The sequence below is a fragment of the Copadichromis virginalis genome, linkage group LG18, assembly GCF_057382275.1.
Source record: "Copadichromis virginalis isolate Kocher_CV1m ecotype Utaka linkage group LG18, C_Virginalis_male_GT1.1, whole genome shotgun sequence".
In the NCBI taxonomy this organism is placed as follows: domain Eukaryota; kingdom Metazoa; phylum Chordata; class Actinopteri; order Cichliformes; family Cichlidae; genus Copadichromis; species Copadichromis virginalis.
Window position 1 is genome coordinate 25,001,133 of NC_140635.1, and position 20,404 is coordinate 25,021,536.

At 42.5% G+C, this 20,404-nt stretch overlaps 2 protein-coding genes across 3 annotated transcripts; one reads left to right on the plus strand and one right to left on the minus strand.

Annotated features, from left to right (window-relative positions):
* Positions 1-1,200: 1,200 nt before the first annotated feature.
* On the plus strand, positions 1,201-11,436 carry LOC146687960 (occludin-like). The gene is made up of 9 exons (XM_085440506.1): positions 1,201-1,461; positions 2,358-2,934; positions 3,562-3,765; positions 3,875-4,036; positions 7,960-8,114; positions 8,346-8,603; positions 9,264-9,435; positions 9,577-9,618; positions 10,964-11,436. Exons 2-9 carry the CDS (start codon positions 2,386-2,388, stop codon positions 11,063-11,065), a joined length of 1,644 nt encoding a protein of 547 aa, XP_085296632.1. The 5' UTR covers positions 1,201-1,461; positions 2,358-2,385; the 3' UTR covers positions 11,066-11,436.
* A 25-nt stretch (positions 11,437-11,461) lies between these two features.
* nr2f6a (nuclear receptor subfamily 2, group F, member 6a) lies at positions 11,462-20,361 on the minus strand. Of its 2 annotated transcripts, none has more exons than XM_085440509.1 (6): positions 19,096-20,361; positions 17,999-18,779; positions 16,610-16,704; positions 14,943-15,271; positions 14,524-14,770; positions 11,462-13,884 (listed from the first exon to the last, which is right to left on the minus strand). In XM_085440509.1, exons 2-6 carry the CDS (start codon positions 18,265-18,267, stop codon positions 13,610-13,612), a joined length of 1,215 nt encoding a protein of 404 aa, XP_085296635.1. In that variant the 5' UTR covers positions 18,268-18,779; positions 19,096-20,361; the 3' UTR covers positions 11,462-13,609. The 2 variants fall into 2 exon arrangements, with proteins under 2 accessions (XP_085296635.1, XP_085296634.1); XM_085440508.1 differs by having other exon boundaries at positions 14,943-15,274; positions 19,096-20,359.
* Positions 20,362-20,404: the final 43 nt, after the last annotated feature.

Genomic DNA, 20,404 nt, shown 5'->3' on the forward strand with positions numbered 1-20,404 from the left:
CCAAATTAACAGAACTTGGAAACTGGCAATAATTTTTAATCTAATGATTTTAATATATTTTGGAGATTTCATAGTTTCTCTGATTTAAAATGTTAAATAGGAAAATGCAGCATAATTTCTCCAAATTGTATTGTAAAGTAACTCGGCTCAGAAATATTATTCTTGTTCTCAGTAGACTCTGCCACAGGCACTCATAGAATACACAATGTAGAGATATTATCTATGAAATCCGCCACTGTGGTATTTCTATTAAGACAACAACAACAACAAGAACAACAAACCAAACAACAAATAAAACCACCTGTTGATCCTTTCTCTTGTCATATACACCCATTAGAACAGATTTATAGTCACTGGCCATGTTATTAGTTACACAAGTTATTAGTTGTACCAGACTCAACTACTTTGGACTTAAGGCCTGCCTTAATAGTTAATTAGCATAGATTCAACAAGGTGCTTGAAACATTCCTCTGACATTTTGGTCCATATTGACATCACCATCACATATTTGCTGCAGATTTGGAAGCTGCACATCTGTGATGTTACTCTACACATCCCAAAGCTGCTCTGCTGGATTGAGATCTGGTGACTGTAGAGGCCATTTGAGTATAGCCAACTTAATGCTATGTTCAAGAAATCGGTTTGAGATGATTTGAGTTTTGTGTTATGCTGCTGGAAGCAGCCATCAGAAGATGGGTACACTGTGGTCATAAACGGATGGAGATGGTCAGCAACAATACTCAGGTAGGCAGTAAGGTAGTAAATCAAGACTCATCAAACCAGGCAGTATTTTTCCAGTCTTCTTTTGTCCAGTATTGGTGAGCTTGTGTGAATTGTAGCATCAGTTTCCTGTTTTTAGCTGACAGCAATGGCACCCGGTGTGGTCTTCTGCTGCTGTAACCAATCACCTTCAAGGTTTTGAAGGTCTGAAATACTTAGACCAGCCTGTCTGGGAAAAGCAGTTATGCACTTATTGTTATGATTTTGTAGTTAAGTATCACTCTGCATTGTATAAAGTATGAATCATAGATCACATGAATTGTACTTTTACAATTATATTAGAATTTATCAAAAGATTTGTCAAAAAGGTTTCGGTCTAATGCGTGGACTGGGCTGAATATCAGTAGGTTATACTTAGGTTGGAGGTTGTAAACTGCAATTTGAATGTAGCAGGAGCCTGGGTATAAACTGTCACGAGCACGTGGGTGAAGCAGGTCGTTAGCGGGTGAACGGTGCCCCTGCTGAGACGCTCGGTAGCTCCGGAGAGTGTGGGTGAAGCTTTCGAAACTTTCATTGTTTTGTTAGGAGAAACTATCCATCCAGTAAAATAAAGGCGAAGTTAACGATCGTTGATGGGATATAAAGCGGACGGTGTGGTGGTGGCCAGGAGTCATGAACGACGCGGTTTAAGCAGCTGAACCTGGATCGGTGTAAAGTTTATGAGTTTTTCACGGCGCTTGGGTAAGTTGCGTAACTCATATGTCCTTGTTGATTCCTCTCTGAAGTTTTTTACATTTAAAGAGAATTTTCTTAATTATTATTGACCGTCTAACCTCGCTGATGATGCTGATTGATTAAAAGAAAACCTCCGAGCATTAACAAATGAGTTTAAAATATTTTACGACCAAGTAAAATGCTCATATTTTAAACACGTTATGACAGTGGACAGAAGTGTTTTTTTCTGGGCTGAAGTGGAATGAGCCTCTTTTAATGTAGAGATGTTCAGTTATGTACAATTAGCACACAGTTGCAGTAACAGAGGAGTACACGAGTTCGTTATTTCACGGGTTTAAATCAAACAGAAAAAGTTAAATTTGGGGGGGTTTAAGTTGTATCTTCACCCCTCCCTAAGTGGTGCTGACAATCAGCAGGTGCTCACAGGTAACATGCAGAACAGGGGCTATGTCTGTGGCTCTCCACTGCTGAAAACACCACGCATGGCTGCTCACCTCTTATCTGCTGTGTGTCTGAATAATTGAAGCGTGCTGGGTTTGAGCTCATTGGAGTGATGAAGTGTGGGTCAGCTACACTAGAAAGGGTTCAGGGACGGGCTGAGGTGAGAGTGCTGCATGCTGGTGAGCTGAAAAAGGTGCTTATAACTAAAACGTAGCTACACTTAATTAGGGCTTAAAGGGACAGGGAAAATGCGTTGGAAGTGAATTCATCTTTTAGATTTTGAAAGTCATTTTGCTCATCAAAACATCCCACTGAAGAATTTACACTATAAAAAATTGAATTAAAATACTTAGCGTAATAAAATCTCCTATTAAATGCATTATGTTATAGTGCTGATATCTATATAGGCTCAAGTCATTTACCCTTGCATTAATTCTGTCTCATTTTCACCCCTCTTCCAGGTGAAATTGGAGCATTATCCAGTAAACCATGTATGAGCCTCGGTACTATGATAGCCCCCCTGTGTACAGCCCACCCTACAGCACTACCTCCCACAGCTTGTATCCCCCAAGGAGTGTCCAATCCCCTCGAAGCCAGAATGCCCCCTATACCTACGATGTCCCACCAGAGTCTTACTACATGGAGGGGAAGCCTCAACACTTCTACCGCTGGTTCTCACCTCCTGGTTTTGTCAAGACCTTCCAAGGAGCCACGGTGCTCATGTGTTTCCTCATCTTCGCCTTAGTAGCGTCAACTTTGGTGTGGGACATGAACAGATTTGGGTATGGGGGATATGGTGTTGTTGATGCTGGAAGTGTTGGAGGGTTGGGGTCAGGATATTATGGAGGTAGCTACGGCTATGGCGGCTCCTACATGACGCCTCAGTCTGCCAAGGCAGCGATGATTTCCATGGGTGCCATCAACTTCCTGGTGTCACTGGGGTTCTTGGTGGCGAGTTTCTCACGGTCACGGAGCATACGGACATGCAGGTTTTACCTCACTGTGTTCATCTGTGATATCATCTTAGCTGTCCTTCAGGTGAGTCTGTCTCACCCAACAAACAAAGCAAGTCACAAATATATTCAGTTGTTCATTTTCATCAAATCCCTTCGATCAGCACTCATCACCCATCCATCCATCCATCCATCCATCCATCCATCCATTCATTCTTCTTCTGCTTTTCAAAAGCAGTTGTCCTAACAGGATACACCCTGGACAGGTCACCAGTCTATCGCAGGGACAGCATATGAGAAACAGACAACCATTTAATTGACTTGCACACCTTCGGCTAGATTAAAATCACCAGCTAACCTAACATGCTGCATATCTTTAAATAGTAGGAAGAAGCCAGAGTAGCCAAAGAGAACCCGCACAGATACAGGATAACATGCTGACTCCATGCAGAAGGACCCCACTCAGAGGAGGAACACAGTACAGTGGTTCTGTGTTCTCTGTGGGCTGATCAGTGGGATCCTCTTCTGATCAGTCAGTTTTGACCTGAAACTGAATTGCAGCCTTTTGTGTTCAGAAATGATGCTAAATTAAACGTTTGAGCCAACTTTTTAGTGTAAGTAGAAACTACATGAGACTTCTGTGTTTTTAATCTGTGGCATTGGCAAATCACTTATTTATTATGATTAAATTTGCTTTCGGTTTGTCGTCTAGGGCATCATTGACATCATCTTTGTTATTGGTGTGAACCCGATGTCTCAGAGCTCGCAGAGCATGCTGTACAACCCCATGCTCATGATGTGTCAGAACATCCAGGGCAGCCCTAGCCTCAGTGGCAGCGTGGGGGCCGGTTTTCCTGGGGGGTTTCCTCTGTTCAATCAATACCTGCAACACTACTGCTACATGGACCCCGAGGAGGTTAGCAGGAAGTATCTATCTATCTATCTATCTATCTATCTATCTATCCATCCATCCATCCATCCATCCATCCATCCATCCATCCATCCAAAGTTCACTCTTTCCTCAGGCAGTGGCGTTTGTGTTGGGTCTTCTGGTGGTGGTGGCTTTATCGTTTTCTGCTTACTTCGCCTACAAAACCCGCAGCAAGATTTGGCGCCATGGAAAAGCTAACATCCATTGGGATGAGGCCGTGGCCAGGCCATCGGAGGGGCAGGATATACAGGACTGGGTGAGTAAAGTCTCATTATAATTTTTGAAACAGCATATAAATGGGGAACTGATGTTTATCAGCTGAGGATAAAAAAAAGTGAATTAACAAAAAGATGTTGACTTATTTTTGTATAACTTCATTTTTTACAGTGACATCACTTCCTAAACAGTCACAATTGCTTTTTTTCAGATACCAGCACCAATGAATTCCCAGCATTTATATAAACAATCTGTTGAGGTTTTCATGCATTGACAGTGAAAAATGAGTGTCACAAAGTCACAATACCTGTCGATGTTGAATCAAAGAATACTGGTGTTTATCCTTGACTCTCCCAGGTTTCACTCTGACTGATGATTAACCAGACTAGTGATAACAGGCACATAGAAACCATTTAACAATGACAGTCAGACAGCATTACAAGGTCCAGGTTTTAGCTTTTAGTGACATGAAACTGATCAGGAAGCTCATAAAGTAACTCACTTTATGGTTAAGAGCCAGGTTTTAAGTTTCACTTTGCACACAGTCTCAGACCGATTCATTTAGAACCAGAAGAATTTGTGGTAAACATATTTTTTTAACTAGTTGTCCCTAAATAAAATTAAGTTGTTTTGTTCCAAACCTCACAGATTTACAACATATGACATAATATATTACACCATACAGCAACAAAGACGGCAATAAATGAACCTCACGTAGCAAAGGTGTCGGCACCTCGTTCAGTAATTTTTTAATTGATATTATTCTCCACATAATCAGCCAAAACCCACAGAAACCAGTACAATATCCATCTAAAGAAATGACCCTGAACAGCAGGTTGACTTCTTAGATTTTATCAATGGGATAAGATATGTGCTTTGCTGTGAATATGATGCAGATTACAAACATTATTTCTATGTTGTTTCTGTCACATTTATTTTTGTTTAAATTTACATTACATAAATTATGACTTAGAAACCAAAAAATCTACTTAAAGCTGAGACAGATAAAAGAGACAGACAGAAATAGAAGCTCTTGACTAACATGCAGCACCACTTTGTTCCATCGGTCAAGATTTTACCCACAGAAAAAACATGTGCTTGAACTATAGTACCAATTTGTACACATTTAATGGTTTTTCATTATTTTCATACATGACAGTATAGTAGAACAGTCCTGAAGACATCAAAAAATTTAAATAACACAATTACAGTTTACAGTCATGGTAATTTGGGGCTTTTAATTGACACTCACTCTCACAAACATTTGATTAAATGTCCCTCAGCAAGTTGCCCATCAGCCTGTATGGGAATTAGAGAAAATCCAAAATAAATTCAAACTCGTGCACCCACTTCTTGTTGTTTCTTTTTAGAGCCATTAAAGATGAATGCTGTATAATTATTTCACCATGCAAAAAGGACAGTTCAAAAAAATAGCCCCAAATTACCATAACGTTCAAGCCCGTGATGAGAGCATGTAAACTTCTGACCTTTACTGAATGTGCGGAGCAAAAAATGTGAACAAAGCATTCCTCAAATAACCTCCTTTGCTTTGATAACAGGTTTGAGCGCTGTTCATTCTGACAAGCGACTTCCTTAAGTTATCATAAAAATTGTTTCCAGCAGTCTTGCAGGAGCTGCCAGCTGCGATAAGCATTTCTTGACTGATTTCCTCCCTCTGCATCCCAACCATGATGGGTTTAGGTAAGGCTGTTGGAATGACCATGCCATCTGATGCACAACTCCATCACTTTGCCACTTGGTCTGCTACAAAGCTCACAGAACGTTGAGGTGCAATTTGGCTCATTGTCATGTCACTAATAAACATCCTCCACAGCACGTTTATTAATGGGAACATACTGCACATACTGTCCAATCTGCCTTCTTTGCATTTCTCAGAGATGCAGGTATGCTTCATCTCAGATTATGACCTCAGCAAGGATGTGGGGTTTGAGGAATTTAAAGAATTAGTTCTTTTGTGGTTTTATTGACACATGTGTCAATGAGAGGAAAAGAAAAATTGGTTTGAGAGCTTTTCTCAGAGAGCATCAGCGGTCCAGCATTTACCAGCTATTCCTGCTGCTTTGACGCTATGTGCTCTTTTTATTTCGCAGTAGCCTGATGCGATGTTTAGCAGCAATTAATCCATTAAAGTAGCCATGTGACATGAACGTATCAGGCCCACCGTGACTCATTAGGGCAAGGGAAGCAACGTATTCAGTAAGTTCAGTGAAGTCTTGGCCTACATTCTTCCTATCAGCGCAAAGCATGTACCAAGTTGCTTCATCAAGAGGCAGGCCCTATTCTGGGGCACTCTTGTTTCGCACTGAAGATGCTTGCCTTGCAGGGAGGCATATATAATGTATGTGGCATGTATAATGAATAAAAAGGGTTGAGTTGCCTCTGTGTTGCTGTGTGAATCCCTACAGAGTGTGGTGGCACTAAATGATTCAGTCTGTGAAGGGGCTGCTACACACTGCTGCAGATTAGACTCCTGGCTAAGACGTAATTTCCCCCGGTTTTGTGCTACATGACTGGAAAAGGGAGATAATTGAGGGAATATAGGAAAAGTAGATTAAAAGAAAATGCGTTATGATATCTGAAAACTGTGCGTTGCTTATGTTGAATTAAAAAAAAAACGTAATTAATGGGGCTTTTTTTTATCAGCATCAGGAGTTACCCCAGAGTCGAACAGATGACAAGACCTCCTCCAAAGGAAAAATATCTCAAGGTTACAGAGAGATTTTATTGTGATGAGCGTTTACATAATGTCGCAGATTCTATGGCTTACAAATTACCATAATAGTGAGTCAAAGCAATCATTAAAAACAGCTTTCCTGGGTAAATTTCTAAATTCTAATAGTTGGCAGCCCTTTATAGACAGCACAATCATTTAATTAGAAATATCTGCAGATTTAGGTAGTAATCAGAACCATTACTAATAATAATCCCGATGTCTGGATTTAACAATAACAGCTGAATGTGCACCTGTCTGCCGCAGTGGATCAAATTCCTTGTAGCTTTCCTCTAGGTGCTCCCCACCCACACACCCCCACACCCTCACATGGGGGATTGACTTGCAACCCTGACATTCATAAGATCTATTTCACTGACTGCATTTTTCAAACATCAGCTCGCTAGACCTTTATCCTGTGTGACTGCACCCTGTTACAGAAATAGGTCAGACAAGCCTTCATTAATGATGCATATGACAGTGGATCAAATGAGGCGTAATGCAGTTCCAGTGTCTGATATTCTCCGTACCCTATAAGGATGTTTTCTTTTGACAGTGGTTGCAGCATCTGTTACACTGTAGGTGTTAAAATATCTGTCTGATAAACACATGCGACTCTTCGCCGCAGTCTCAGCCTTTTCAGCGCGCTGCTGATGATATTGATGTTCACACGCTCTCACACTGTTAACGCTCTGGTGGAATGCATCTCACATCAGATGGAACCGGGAAATTGTATTGTGCGCGTGTGTCCTTCGAATGAATCGCCTCTGTTAGCTGCTGAAAGAAATGAAGAGATTATTTTAGGTGAGGGGGAGCTCATCCTGAAAACCTGGAGGAGTGCTTCTCTCTCTTTAATGGCTGAATGGATATGAGAGCTGTCACACAGTCATGCTGAGGCCAAGGCTAGCGTTTGTGTCTGCCCTTGTATCAGTCTGGCTACATGTGAACGCGTCTGGCAGGGACATGCCGACTTTCAGCCAAGTGTTTCTGAGCAGTTTGGAGAACCCTCCAGTTCTGCACTTCTCCACTTAGGCGACAGAGTCAGTCGAAGGATTTCTTTCCGGCTTAAAAAAATACATCTCACAACTCTGGAGGATTATATTATTTATATCATCGTGTTAAATATGGCGTTATCTCAGAAAACACCAAGATAAAGACTTCAGGTTATTCAAACCAGAGGTCCTGGAACTAAATAAGGAGATTATGATTTGACGGTCCGGATGTTGTCTTAGGTGAATCATGTTGGAGAAGTGCGCAGCACCCAGCAGGCACCGACTGTTGTTGTGTCAGAGAGAGCAGCGCCAGACCTGAGGGCGGAGAACAGCGCGGTCTCCTACGGCAATGGAGCAGTCAGCATCCACAGTGAGGGAAATTACAAAACCAACAGGTGGGTGATGTTTGCAGCAAATGAGTCTGTGACGCACAGATTCTCCAGTGTGGCCTGTGTTCAAATAATAGGTCACATTACAAAAACACACACACACACACACGTTTGGCTTCAAATCCAAACAAGTATGAAGTACAAAAAGCAAAAAGAGACACATTTTCGTCACAGTGTCAAACACATAAGTTATGTTTCCCTGTTCCTGATCTTCAGTTAAGTCTTGATTTTCCACAGTTTCTCTGCAAACAAGAGCAAGACACATGGTGCTGAGCCTTTGTACCAAAACTGCAGGGCCAAAGTCTGTCCCAGCAGCTCTTCAGATGAGAGTGACAGCATCAGGTCTCCACCTTATTACGTGAAGAAGGAACGGAAAAAGGACAGAGAGCCAATGCCTGCTGCTCAGGTGATGATCGAGTCGCAGTATGAAACTGGTTACACCACAGGAGACACCGGCAACGGGCTGGACCGGGACCACACAGATTACCTCTACAGGTATGTCCTGAGGTTGCTGCAACCTCAGAGAGTTCAGTGTGTGAGAAAGTATTTACTCAAAGCAAAAGAAGCTTCAGTGGTGTTCAGAGTAGTTTAAATAATAAATACAAAATATAGTCTTGAACCTGAAATCATAAAAACTACACGTCTCTTTATTTAACAAGAAAAATGTGTTTTTACTCATATAATGTTAAAAATATGCATTACATCTAAATGAAGAGTCTACGTGCTGGTTTAGATGCATTTCCTTCCTTTTAACAGTCTCTTAATTTTTTTTTATGAAGGAATAGAATTAAATAAAAAAAATGCTGAATATCACTGCAGATGTCGACTAAGCAAGAAAAATTAGCACTGGTATCAGTTTTTAAAAATCCCCTTTGGTTATACCCACGATTAAGTAAAGATCATACCCTGAGGAGGAACAATTATCTAATCAGTCACATCTTTAATAAAGAAATGACACAGTATTTATAATATTTTAGAGTAAAATACAGCAATATCAGAAAGAAGTGGTCAGGATCACAGTTGCCTCTAAGGGAGTTCAGCTAATTTAATACTGGTGGAGATACTAATGAAAAGCTCCCCTTTGTATCTGCCATTGCCCCAATAACAGTTTTAATGTAACAATGATTTCATGTCTTGGTATTAACGCTGTTCCAGGCTGTACCCAGAGATAACTTCAGATGAGCAGCGCAGAAGATACAAGAAGGATTTTGACTCAGATCTGTCGCGCTATAAGATCCTCTGCAGCGAGCTGGATGACATCAGCGACAAGATGCACAAGCTGAGCCGAGAGTTGGACGCACTGGAAGAAGACTCCATGAAGTACCAGGTAGAGAAAAACAGGAATAAGGTGCACAGAGTGGAAAAGCCAGGAGAATATATCAGCCAGTCATGGTTGTGGCTTTTGTATTTAAGTATTTGACATTTCCCAGCATAAAGTCAGCAAAACCTTTCTTTTTTCTTTTTTTAGGGTGTGGCAGATGAGTATAACCAACTGAAATGCCTTAAAAGTGTGAGTATAAGAAGATCTGTGATGTCATAATGTAAAGTTTGCAGTTTCTTCACTTTAGAGAGAAACTGAGTAAATTAAACATACACTAACCTAAAATCATAGATTGAATATAAAAGATGGATATGCCTGCTGCGTCATCACTCATTGGTTAAATTAAAGATCAGTTGTGAAGCGTCAAACCGAACATTTCTTCCAACGTCATCTTAGCGTTTTGAAATCAACGCAGCTGGTGAAAAAGTGGGACACTGCATGCTAGTCGGCTAATGATTTGTTTATCATAAGTTGTTGCTCCTTCTTTCTAACTCTGCTGAGGACCATTTCTTTAAAATGACCTTTGTTTTATAATCAGTAGGGCTTGAAGCTGGTGATTAAGCCCATAAACTTTTCTGATGTCTTGCAGTAAGGGAGCTGAGGGGTATTTTCTAAATTTTTTTCAGTGGTCACGCAAACAGAAAAAATGCAGGATTAGAGTCACCAGGGAAATCAATAAAAACAAAATTGGCAAGACTTTTTCACCATCTTTGCTTGTCTGAAATCTTCCCACATGCCATTTCATCGTTCTCTGATTTAACAGCCCAATTTGGGGGCTTTGGGGGGACCATGTTACATCCCCAAATAGGCCTAGATGTAAGGGGAATTACATAATACTAGATGGGGAAACATGAGGAGGCTGTTTGGGTTGGTTTGAAAAGATTTATTGTCAGGTTGTGAATAAAAGGAAGCAGAAGTTCATTTTAGGAAGAGACAAAACCAACACAGCAACCAAAATGAAATAAAACCCATTGACTGATGAAGCTACTCAACAGAAAAGCAGACCTACTGCTCGACTCCCTAGCAACCAAAGATAAACAAGAGAAAAAGGGGAATATGAGAAGAATATGGCAACTCTCCCCTACAAGCTCCCTGTGGTCACAATAAATCAGTCGGGTTTAACAAGCAAAAACCAGCTAGGCACATAAGAAACCTACAAAAAAGTAAAAATAAAAACTAGCTAAGCTAAGGAAAGGCAACTTTAGTCAACTTCTATAGTCCCTGGAGAGCATGCAGTGGCTGCAGGACTCATACCAGCACCAGTGACATGAAAAGCAGGAACATCAGGAACTAGCAGTAGGGGAGGGTGGAACCCAGAGAAGGACCTGAAAGCAGAATGTGGCCAGCTATATACTTTTTAATCTCTTTAAGGGGAGCTATGACATGTTTTCATATATTAGACAAATGCAGTTAGCTTTTTTACAGTCCAGATTATAAGATAAACTAGCTATCTCATTCCTGCACTGTAACACTACTACAATTGACAATATTGAGTTTGTTAAATATACACTTGTTTAAATTTTGTTTTTTCTAGACGCCTGAGTATCAAGCAAAGAAGAAGCAGAGTAAGGAACTTCGGCAAAAACTTTTCCACATCAAACGTCTGGTGAAAATCTACGACCAAGGTTTCTGCTAGTGTACATTATTCATCTGTCCAGAAAGGTGTGCTGACAAGAATTCATCCAGCATTTACTGACTTTTCCTTCACTGGCTGCACAGAACTTCCCAGCTAGTGTCACTAATACTGGTCCTACAGCCAGTGAACCTCATTTCTGTTTTTGACATCAATGTTCATGAAGCTGTAAGCATACAGCAACTCTGTGTGTGGTTTTAAACTGCATAGGAACACGGCGCTGTCATACGTCTGTCACGATGTCTGTCATATTTAAGCATGAGATTTCAATTTCAGTTGTAATTTAATTTAAATATATGACAAACTATGTAAGAATACGCTGGAAGACGAGCGTAATGTAAATAAAGAAGCAAGTGAAACTCCTGTTTTTGTCATACAAAACTACTTTCAACAGCAAACTTGCAGTACATGTTGCAGTGTTTATTTGGCATTTTTCATACAGATGAAATTACAACACATTATTCAAGAAGTTAAAAAAAAAACATAACAAAAGACACATCGTCATCGTTTGATTCTTTTAATAGCGTTGCCATACACATGAAATTTTAAATCTTAAGAACTCAGTAACACAAAGATAAGAAAACATTAACAATATTGTTCCCCTGCCTCTACGGCGTGGTTGTGTGAATTGTAGACTGAGGGAAGAATATGCAAAGAACTTCCAAAATGGCCCAGCAGCAAATCAAGAAGCAGGAGTTGCACCCTTCCTCTCTGGTTTCTTAAATTGCTAACTGCTGAATCGTGCTGAGTTTGGAGTGCGTTTTTCATCATTTCCTTAAAAATACCTAAAATAGTCCTGATTTTGTAAACCCGCCTCTTGAAATACCCATGTGAGGTAAATTCATGTGGACCGGGGAATCCCATCTTCTTCTAACCCGACAGACCGTATAATCTTTTGGCATTGAATATCCTGCAAGCGCAGTCTTTTCACCAGATCCTCATCAATTACAACATCATTCACAAACAGCAGAGACACACTCAAGATGCTAAGAGATGAGAGCATGAACAGCTCTACGTCGTATTAGTTGTAATGGCATTCAGCTTCTTTCTTGACATCTCAACAGATGACAGAGGTATTTTCATGTAAATACAGGTAGGAAAAAAAAAGAAACATTTAGGAGCTACCATTGAAGGCAAATACTTTAATGTTTAAATGAAACTTTAATTACATAAAATAAAACAGTATCAACTTAGCAGAGATCCAAAATAACAGTTGAACATGCAGAAAAGACAAAAGCCGGGCTCAATATATATATGTACATATTTCAATACAGTTTTCGGGAGATCGTGATCTCCAGAAGCGTAAACTGGAATTTAACTGGTAGTGTCGATTATTTACTCTTAGAGCTGTTTTTGTCAAGCTAATTCTTGTTGTTTTAGAATCGTTTCAAACAGCTAAACTCAAGTAGGATTTAGACGTCAGCCTGCCGTTTCTCAGTGCATATGTGAAAAAAGAAAACAAATATATATTTATATATATGTATATATAATAACAATGATGTTTGATCAAAATAACGCTGAACATTCAGCGAGTCAAAACGACTGAAAATCAATTTGGGGGATCTAAGACTCGTGTTACACAGGTGTCTCAAATTTGTACTGAAAAACAAGGCAGTTGTCAAAAAGAAGGCGGTTTCTGGTGAACAAAATTTACAGAGGTTTGTGTTTAGGAAATATCAGACTAAAGCATTCTGATGTCTAGTGAGGTATTAGTCCGCTCTCATCTTACTATGCCTTTTTTTTTAAATCTTCTTCAACTACACCACCAGTGAGCCCTGTGGATGAATTTAAATGCGCTGTTTACTCGATGGTCAGGCAGTCACAAGTCGGTTCATCTCGTTTTCTGGGTGTGAGGACCATCTCGTAGGATGATATGATAGACTTTGGTGAATTTTCCTTGGTTTTATCTCCTTTCTGCTCCTTTTCAGGAGCTCCTTAGTGTCTTCCTCGTTGTTGAGGTAAGAGTTTCCCTTCAACAGTGAGGCGCACAGATCGATCCATAATAGTGATACTTCATCATCCTGTTGTCAGTTATTTGGTTAAAAAGGTCATTGTATCACAAATGGCGAGCCATGGAAAATGAGCCTGGTGTGGGAAACACTGCTCCTCCGATGTTTGTTGGCAGGACAGTTTTGTTCTCTAAATGTATTTCTAGTGGGGTGCTGCTGCCCTCTACATGAAACTGCAGAGTCTTTAGTCACTATGACATGTGGGTGGTGACATGACTGGCTGTGGTGGCCATATCGGAGCCCAGCGTGAGGAGCTGGTCTCCGGCCTGGGACCTGGCACCAGAACGACAGCACTGGCAACAAGACAGCTCCAGCTTGGCACTGGCTATGCTATTCTTCTACTCTCTTCTTCTGGAGGCCCATGTGGAGTCTGAGGGCTCGTTCATGAGGGGGAATTGAGCGGTTACAGTACAGTGCATATGATGGCCAGCTGGCGCTGCAGTTTGATAACCACACAGATGGATAGTGATGAGTCAGGAGGTTTCCTGTGGGTCCTTGTCGTCACTATTACCAGACGGAGACCTCGTCTGTCAGGGAGCTACTGTCCTGGGACATACGGCCAGCTGATTGAGTTTCCGGAGAGCTGCATGTCCCGGATCAGCGTCTCAATGGGTGTCTTTCCTATCAGGCGCATGAAAAAGAGCTGGGAGATGAGGCTGGCAGGAACGGCACGCAGGGCGGGCAGGCGCAGGAGGAGGCGGCCGAAGCGCTGAGGCTGACTCGGGTACTGCATCCTCTCGTACTCTGTCAGAGCCACCTGAGCCTTCTCCTGCAGAGACTCCACGTGTACTGGGTCTGTTAGACCACAGGCATCTAAGAGGGAGGAGGGAGGAGGCAGTTACTTAATAGTGTGGGCAGGTTACATAAAGAGTCGTGATGAGCCTAGAGGAAGGATGAAATCCCAGCAAATAATGTAATAAAACCTCCCAGAGGGAAACACGTGAAACCAGAGTGCTTCATCTATGGATGCTCTCAGGCCAAAAAATGATTTATAAGCCTCACTTAAAAAAAGTTTTACTTTAAATAATGATCGCTTTTAGAGGTGACAGTCGCTATAAACTATGTCTTTAAGGCAGACACTTATGTAAGACTTAAGTCAGGAAAAGCTCAGGGCTCATGCTGATCAATGGTGCTGCTAATTACAAAGCACTTAAAACATTACTGCATTTTCAATGACAAGCCAGGAGATGGTGCCATAGGAGGTAAATTGTTCGATGAATGCCTTGGACTAAGTGGCTTGTTAGTCTTCCAGCAGTTCTTTGTGTTTTTTCTCCATGAAAGAAGAAGAAGGGTCTTTTTTACAAGATAAAGCTGTTGGATGTTTGCCAGGCACCATCTAACTGTGAGGATTTGTACCATTCTTTTGTTGATCTAGCTGTGCTAAATGACAGCAGGTGAAGTCAACAAGCAAGACGTTTTCTGCTCTTACTAGCCACTCGAATCACTAATCACCTGGCGAGAACAGCGCGATGGCCTTGAGACAGCTGTACTCAGCAGAGTCCACCTGTAGCCTGGTCAGCTTGTCCACCTGGTCCTGGAACACCCTCACCTGATCCATGAAGGACACCACGCGCTCCGCAGACATGGGCGAGGAGTGGAAACCAGCTGCAGCCAACAGGGGCGCCATGTGGAGCGGCAGGGCAGACTGCGCCGCGCTGAGGATGAACAGCTCGCTCCAGCTCAGTCTCAGCAGGGCCACCTGAGGATTTAGTAGTGTCTCAATCAGTGACACCCCCCCTCAACACTTTAATGTCTAATCAGTTCATTCTGCTTATCTTTTACAGTTCCTGCAATATAATCTGATAAAGAGGGAAGAGTCTTTCAAAGTCAAAACTGTATATGTGGCGTTTAATTAGAAATAATCCTCTAACCTGGTCGGACACAGGCAGCTCAGGGAAATAAGGGATGTTCCTCGCCCACTCCACTGTGCTGAAGAGTAACCGCGCAGCCAGTTCACAGATATTATCTATTCCCATAGCGTTATCAGGACCGGCCTGCTGGTTGTACTGGTGTCCGTAGCGACTGTTGGGGTAAGGCTCGGCTCTCAGGAGCTGGGAAATAAGTTCAGACACTGGCTGACCACCACCACTACCTCCATTGTTGTTGTTATAGAACTCGCCGCCTCCAAGGCCACTGGCGCCACCTATGGGTGTGATGGAGGGGCTGAGGCTCGGCTGAGGTGGGATGCGACCGCGTTGAACTGCTGTATTTTGGTTGGGGGACAAAGGGGAGGAGAGGAGAGGAAAGGAAAGGAAAGGGTTTGGAGAAGAAAAGGGCAGAATAGAAAATTGCAAAAGACAAGGGGAGGTGATGGAGGGGATTTGGTTGAGAAGACCAAAGAGAAGAAAAGTTAAAACTGAATTCAGCCAGCAGTGCATTTCTGATTACCAGGCCTGACTCAATTAGGAAGCTATTCTCTAGCATTGAAAGCATGCACAATCAAGCTCAGCTCAAAGCAGGGCAGAAACCAGTAGAGATCTCTCCATTTGGGGATATTAATTCCCGGTATGAGCATCTGCCCTTTTCAAGCGTCCTTGATCAAAATGCCCAATTCACACATACAGTAGGAATGCGGCTCACTAGCTGACTCTGACCTCTGACCTCTCAGTCAAGGTAGTGGAGCAAAGGGAATCTCTCTCGTTTTCTATAGGGACTCATAATGTGTGTAGTTAGCGTACTTTGTGATCTGTGATTGCAAGGAATAAACCAACTGAAGGGACACTGAGGGAGGATGTCTGTGCTTAGAATCTCCTAAATGTTGATGTCAGTTTTAAAAAGCCTAACAAATGTGTTTGTATACAACTATTTATTTATTTGTTTGTTGTTGTGTATCTGTCAGAGGGACATTTACTGATGGCCTCGCCTGATCCTCCACTTAGGGTGAAGTTCCCATATTGGATTCTTCTTGATTGAGCCAACAAGTCAGAGGATTTCTGTAGCTTCAACCAGAGGTTTAAGCCTCTGGGACGCAGGTGTCTTAGCCCTGTATCCCTCTCACTCACTGTTACGCAGGCACTAGATTAAGCCACTTAGTACATGGCATTGAGCTGACACGCATGGCTTGCTAAGCCATGATAGGACCTAGAGAACCATGTGTGGCATTCTCTGCACTACAGAGCACAGAAAAGGCAAGATCACACTAGCAGATAATTACTACTATACTTTAATGGGTTTTTATTCTTTATTTTAAAAAAGTATCTGACAGAAATAACGAGAAGACTCTGATGCTTAGTGCTGAATGTCACTTATTCCCCCTTTTTTATAGTGTAGTGGTTTACACATTTGCCTAACAAGCAGAAGATCCCCGGTTCTTTGGGGTTTACGTAGGGAAGGGTATCCAACATATAAATCAAATAAGCAGAGCTACCCACTGTGGCGACCCATTGTAAATACAAGAGCAGCTGAAAGTAGCCTCTTTTATTCATTCAGCTGAACTATTTCCACTATTGTGCAATTACAATCACAGCATTTGCCACAGTGTTTCTTATTCTTATAAAGTGAATGGATGGTAAAATAATTTGGGGAACAGGATAGTTACCTTCTTTGCGCATGCCAACACGGAAGCACTTCTTCAGGCGACAGTACTGGCACTGGTTCCTGTGGTGCTGGTCGATCTGACACTCTCTATTTGATCTGAGAATAAACCCGCCAAAAAAAGTCAATTAATGAATAATAAGTCATTAAATATTTGATTGTCTGGAAAAATGAAGTTGGCCTCATGTCATCGCAAACAATTCTGCAGCACATGCAGCAGAGCAGCATTACAGATGTGTAAAGTTAATAAACATTTGCCTCACATCACACCTCTTACACACTGTATTTACATGTATTAAAATACATCGACCACACTGTCCTGTAATACAGTTAATAACGGTCAGCTCTACTGCGGGCGTCAGTTTGTGTGACGTGTGATCAAAAGCGGCCAAACATGATGACAAATATAAGAACAAACCCCATACAGCGAGTGGAAAAGCTGCTCTGCTCTGATGTGCAGCCATTATCTTCCTCTCAAAAAGAACAAACAAAAAATCTGATGAGCATAAAAGCTGTTTGCAGATTAGTGTCAACAGCCTGATGCCAGCACTTCCTTTTAACAGAGCTACTCAACATTAATATTGCATTATGAAACTAGATTTTCCACGAGGCTGCGCACAACATGATGGCGCCCAGAGAGCTGATGGCTACATGGTTCAGTCATGTAGCTTAACTGTATGTAGCTGTGTGCTGTGCACAACAGACGCTTTCATTATTATTCAAGTAAAATTGGCTAAAATGTTATCATGGGCTAAATAAGTCAAATGAACAGCAAATAAATAAATAAATAATTGTAATTAATTAATGGATTCAGACAGTTTTTTGATCAGAAGTGAACAGAAATAATCTGAAGTGAGAATAGCTTGGCATGGCAAAGCATGCAAGCTGAAGAGCACGGAGAGTTTTTTAGATCGATTTAAAAAAATGAAAATAATCACTAGTTTCAAAATTGTAATGGCGATCTAGTGAACACATATAATAAATATTAGCTACAAATAATAGCTGATTTGATTAGTAACGTTTCTGTTATTTTTGGGGAATAATTTAGTCAGAAAAAAAACAGATAATAGAGAAAATGTTCTTCCCACATGAAAGCAGTTTGTTTTGTGGCACTTAAAGTAGTACACCCAGTACAACAAGACAAAGAAATGCAGCGAGTCCTTACATTTAGGAAGTTTATATTTGTCAATAACAACTATTTCTTCAATATTTCATTTAGGCTACAATTTTTTTTTTTTAAAGAAAAAAAAAAACCACATGGGCGTATTTTTAACGATAACTAATCTCATTTCCTCTTTCACCTTCCAGATCCTGTATTAAGCGGGTTTCTCAACGCTGTGCGAGCTCAGCCCATCAATAAATCAAAAAATAACAATTACCCACAATGCCTCACCTGCAGGTGTAGCTGAGGTTGCGCCTGACGCTCCTCTTGAAGAAGCTCTTGCAGCCCTCGCAGGTGAACACTCCGTAGTGTTTCCCGCTGGATTTATCCCCGCACACCACGCAGTCCACCACGCAGGCCTTGTCATCTTCTCCGGCTTCCATGTCGCTGCCTCCCGCCTGGGGAGAACCGTCTTCCTCCTCCCCCCTCAGGTAGCCCTTGTCCCCCAGCCCGTTAGTGCCCCCATTGGGATCTCCCCAGCCCCCACTCACCATGGCCATCGCTTGGTTACCGAACCACCGCAGAGGAAAATGGGACAGGCAGCCAAGATTTCTGGTTGCTGTCAAGGTAACATAAATATCAAAAAGTCCAGACTGTGTGTGCGTGTGTTTTCCCCCACCTCTCCCTCTCTCAGTTGTTTATGAAGTCTGGGTTATTATACAAAAGAACAGAAAGAAAAACAATCCTTGGGGTTGATGGCAGATGTCAATGAGAGGGGGTTAAAAAAAAGGAGGGGGCTTTAAGCCTTTGAGTAGAAGTGTGTTTGGCAGGAGAACGAAATAAAAACAAGAGCGATCAGTCTCCTCCCACTCCACTATGACCTGGAAACAGTCTCAGTGTGGCAACTTTTAGTTTTGCATGCATGTAGATTTCAGTGTCTTGTGTCTCTTGCGCTCTCTCTTTATCCAGCTCGTAGCCCTTGCCTGGTGTTTTCGTCCTCTTCTTCAGACCAGTTCCTGAGATGGTTAAGGGCAACGAGCACTGCCCAGGAAAATAGTCTCAGCCGAGGAACCTTACACAGGAAACACACATTAAGCGCACACCCTCCAAAATTAGAGCAAAACACAAAATCATTTGCAAGCAAACGGCACGAGGTGCAGAATCCCGTCTCGCGCTGCTCTGCATGCTCTTGTCCTCTCACACACGTACAGCCCTGTCTCTGTAGCAACAGTAATGGCTGAAAAAGGACCTCAGCATAGCTCGCCTCAGCACATGCCTGGAGACCATTTCACCGCCCCTCTTAAAGTACCCCTAACACTGAATTTGCCCTTGCTAGTAGCAGCTATTCTGTGTATGTAGAGTCCTTTGAGAGAAAATGTCAAGCTTACCTTAGAGCAAACAGTAATGTGGTGTCTGTGGCTCCCCTCGCTGAAAAAGAAATCCTCTCGTCGCTCTAGAGATCTTCCTGAGAAGGCAGGCAACTCTTCTCTCCCTGCTGTAATCCTCTCAGCAGCAGCAGTAGCATTGTGACCCGTGATGGAGACATTCCACACTGAGCAAACCAAGTTAATGTCCACGCAGCAGCTGCAACATTTTCAGGTGGTCACGGCGGTCCTCAGAGCGATGTTGGGGGCAGCTGCAAAAGCAGCAGCGGTGGCAGCAGACCTGGCGACGTGGACTGCCTGCACTCACTTCCAAAATACACACCAGCAGATCCCCGGCACAAGGAAGTGATCTCTCTTCCTTGCTTGTTGTAGCTTGTTGTAGCTTCAGTTGTGACACAAGCCTCTGTGCTTCCTGCTTCCACAGAGAAAACCCAGAAAAACAAGAGAGCGTACAAGAGGGTGTCCGTGTGCTCAGCCCTCCATAGTTCCTGCGGTCGCTCTCCAGGCGCCTGTGCAGCCTCCCTCCAGCCTTTTGTCAGTGCTTGTCCACCAAGAACTAATGACTTGCGGCCTAGCCCCTGTGTGCTGCTTTTCGCCTCTGTGTGTGTGTGAGAAGCTTTTCCCTATGGCTCAGGCGATCAGAAGGAGGGGGTTGCAGAGATGGGTGCTCCTCTCACCCCTCTGTCTCTCCCTCTCCGGCTTCACAGTCCACAAATCAGATTATGATTCAAGGAAATGGCTGAGCTCGACACACAGACTGAAATTCTCAGCATTTGCTTTTTTCCCCCCACCTTCTGTCTCTCTCTCTCCTCGACCCTCTTTCCTGTTGTCTGTTTTCCTCCAACGTATTTGTAAGTGTCTGTGTGTGTGTCTGTGTGTGTGTGTCTGTGTGTGTGTTTGAGAAAGAGAGATCAAGCAAAGCCGGAGAGAGAGAGAGAAGGAGGGAGGGGAGCAGGAGTGTATGCAGAGGGGGAGGGGGCTGTGTGTGTGTGTGTGCGCTCCCAGGGATTTGACACTGCTATTCAAGCCCTGTGGTTACCATGGTGCTGGCTGCCTTATATGGCCATTGGAGTCAAAGAGCAAAGAGAGTGGGCTGTGTAGGGCAGCGTGCGCACACAAACACACACACAGGAAGAATGTGGAGGATGTCTGTCTTCAGAGATGCAGAGAGCATGACCCCGAGGCCTCAAAAACCATCCCGACAAAACCAGATTACCCAGAAGCCCCACAACAAACACATGCAAGCCAATCTCCTGCTTCGCCTTTGTCTTTAAGAGCACCCTCAGATTCATGCTTTCATATCACAGTAAAC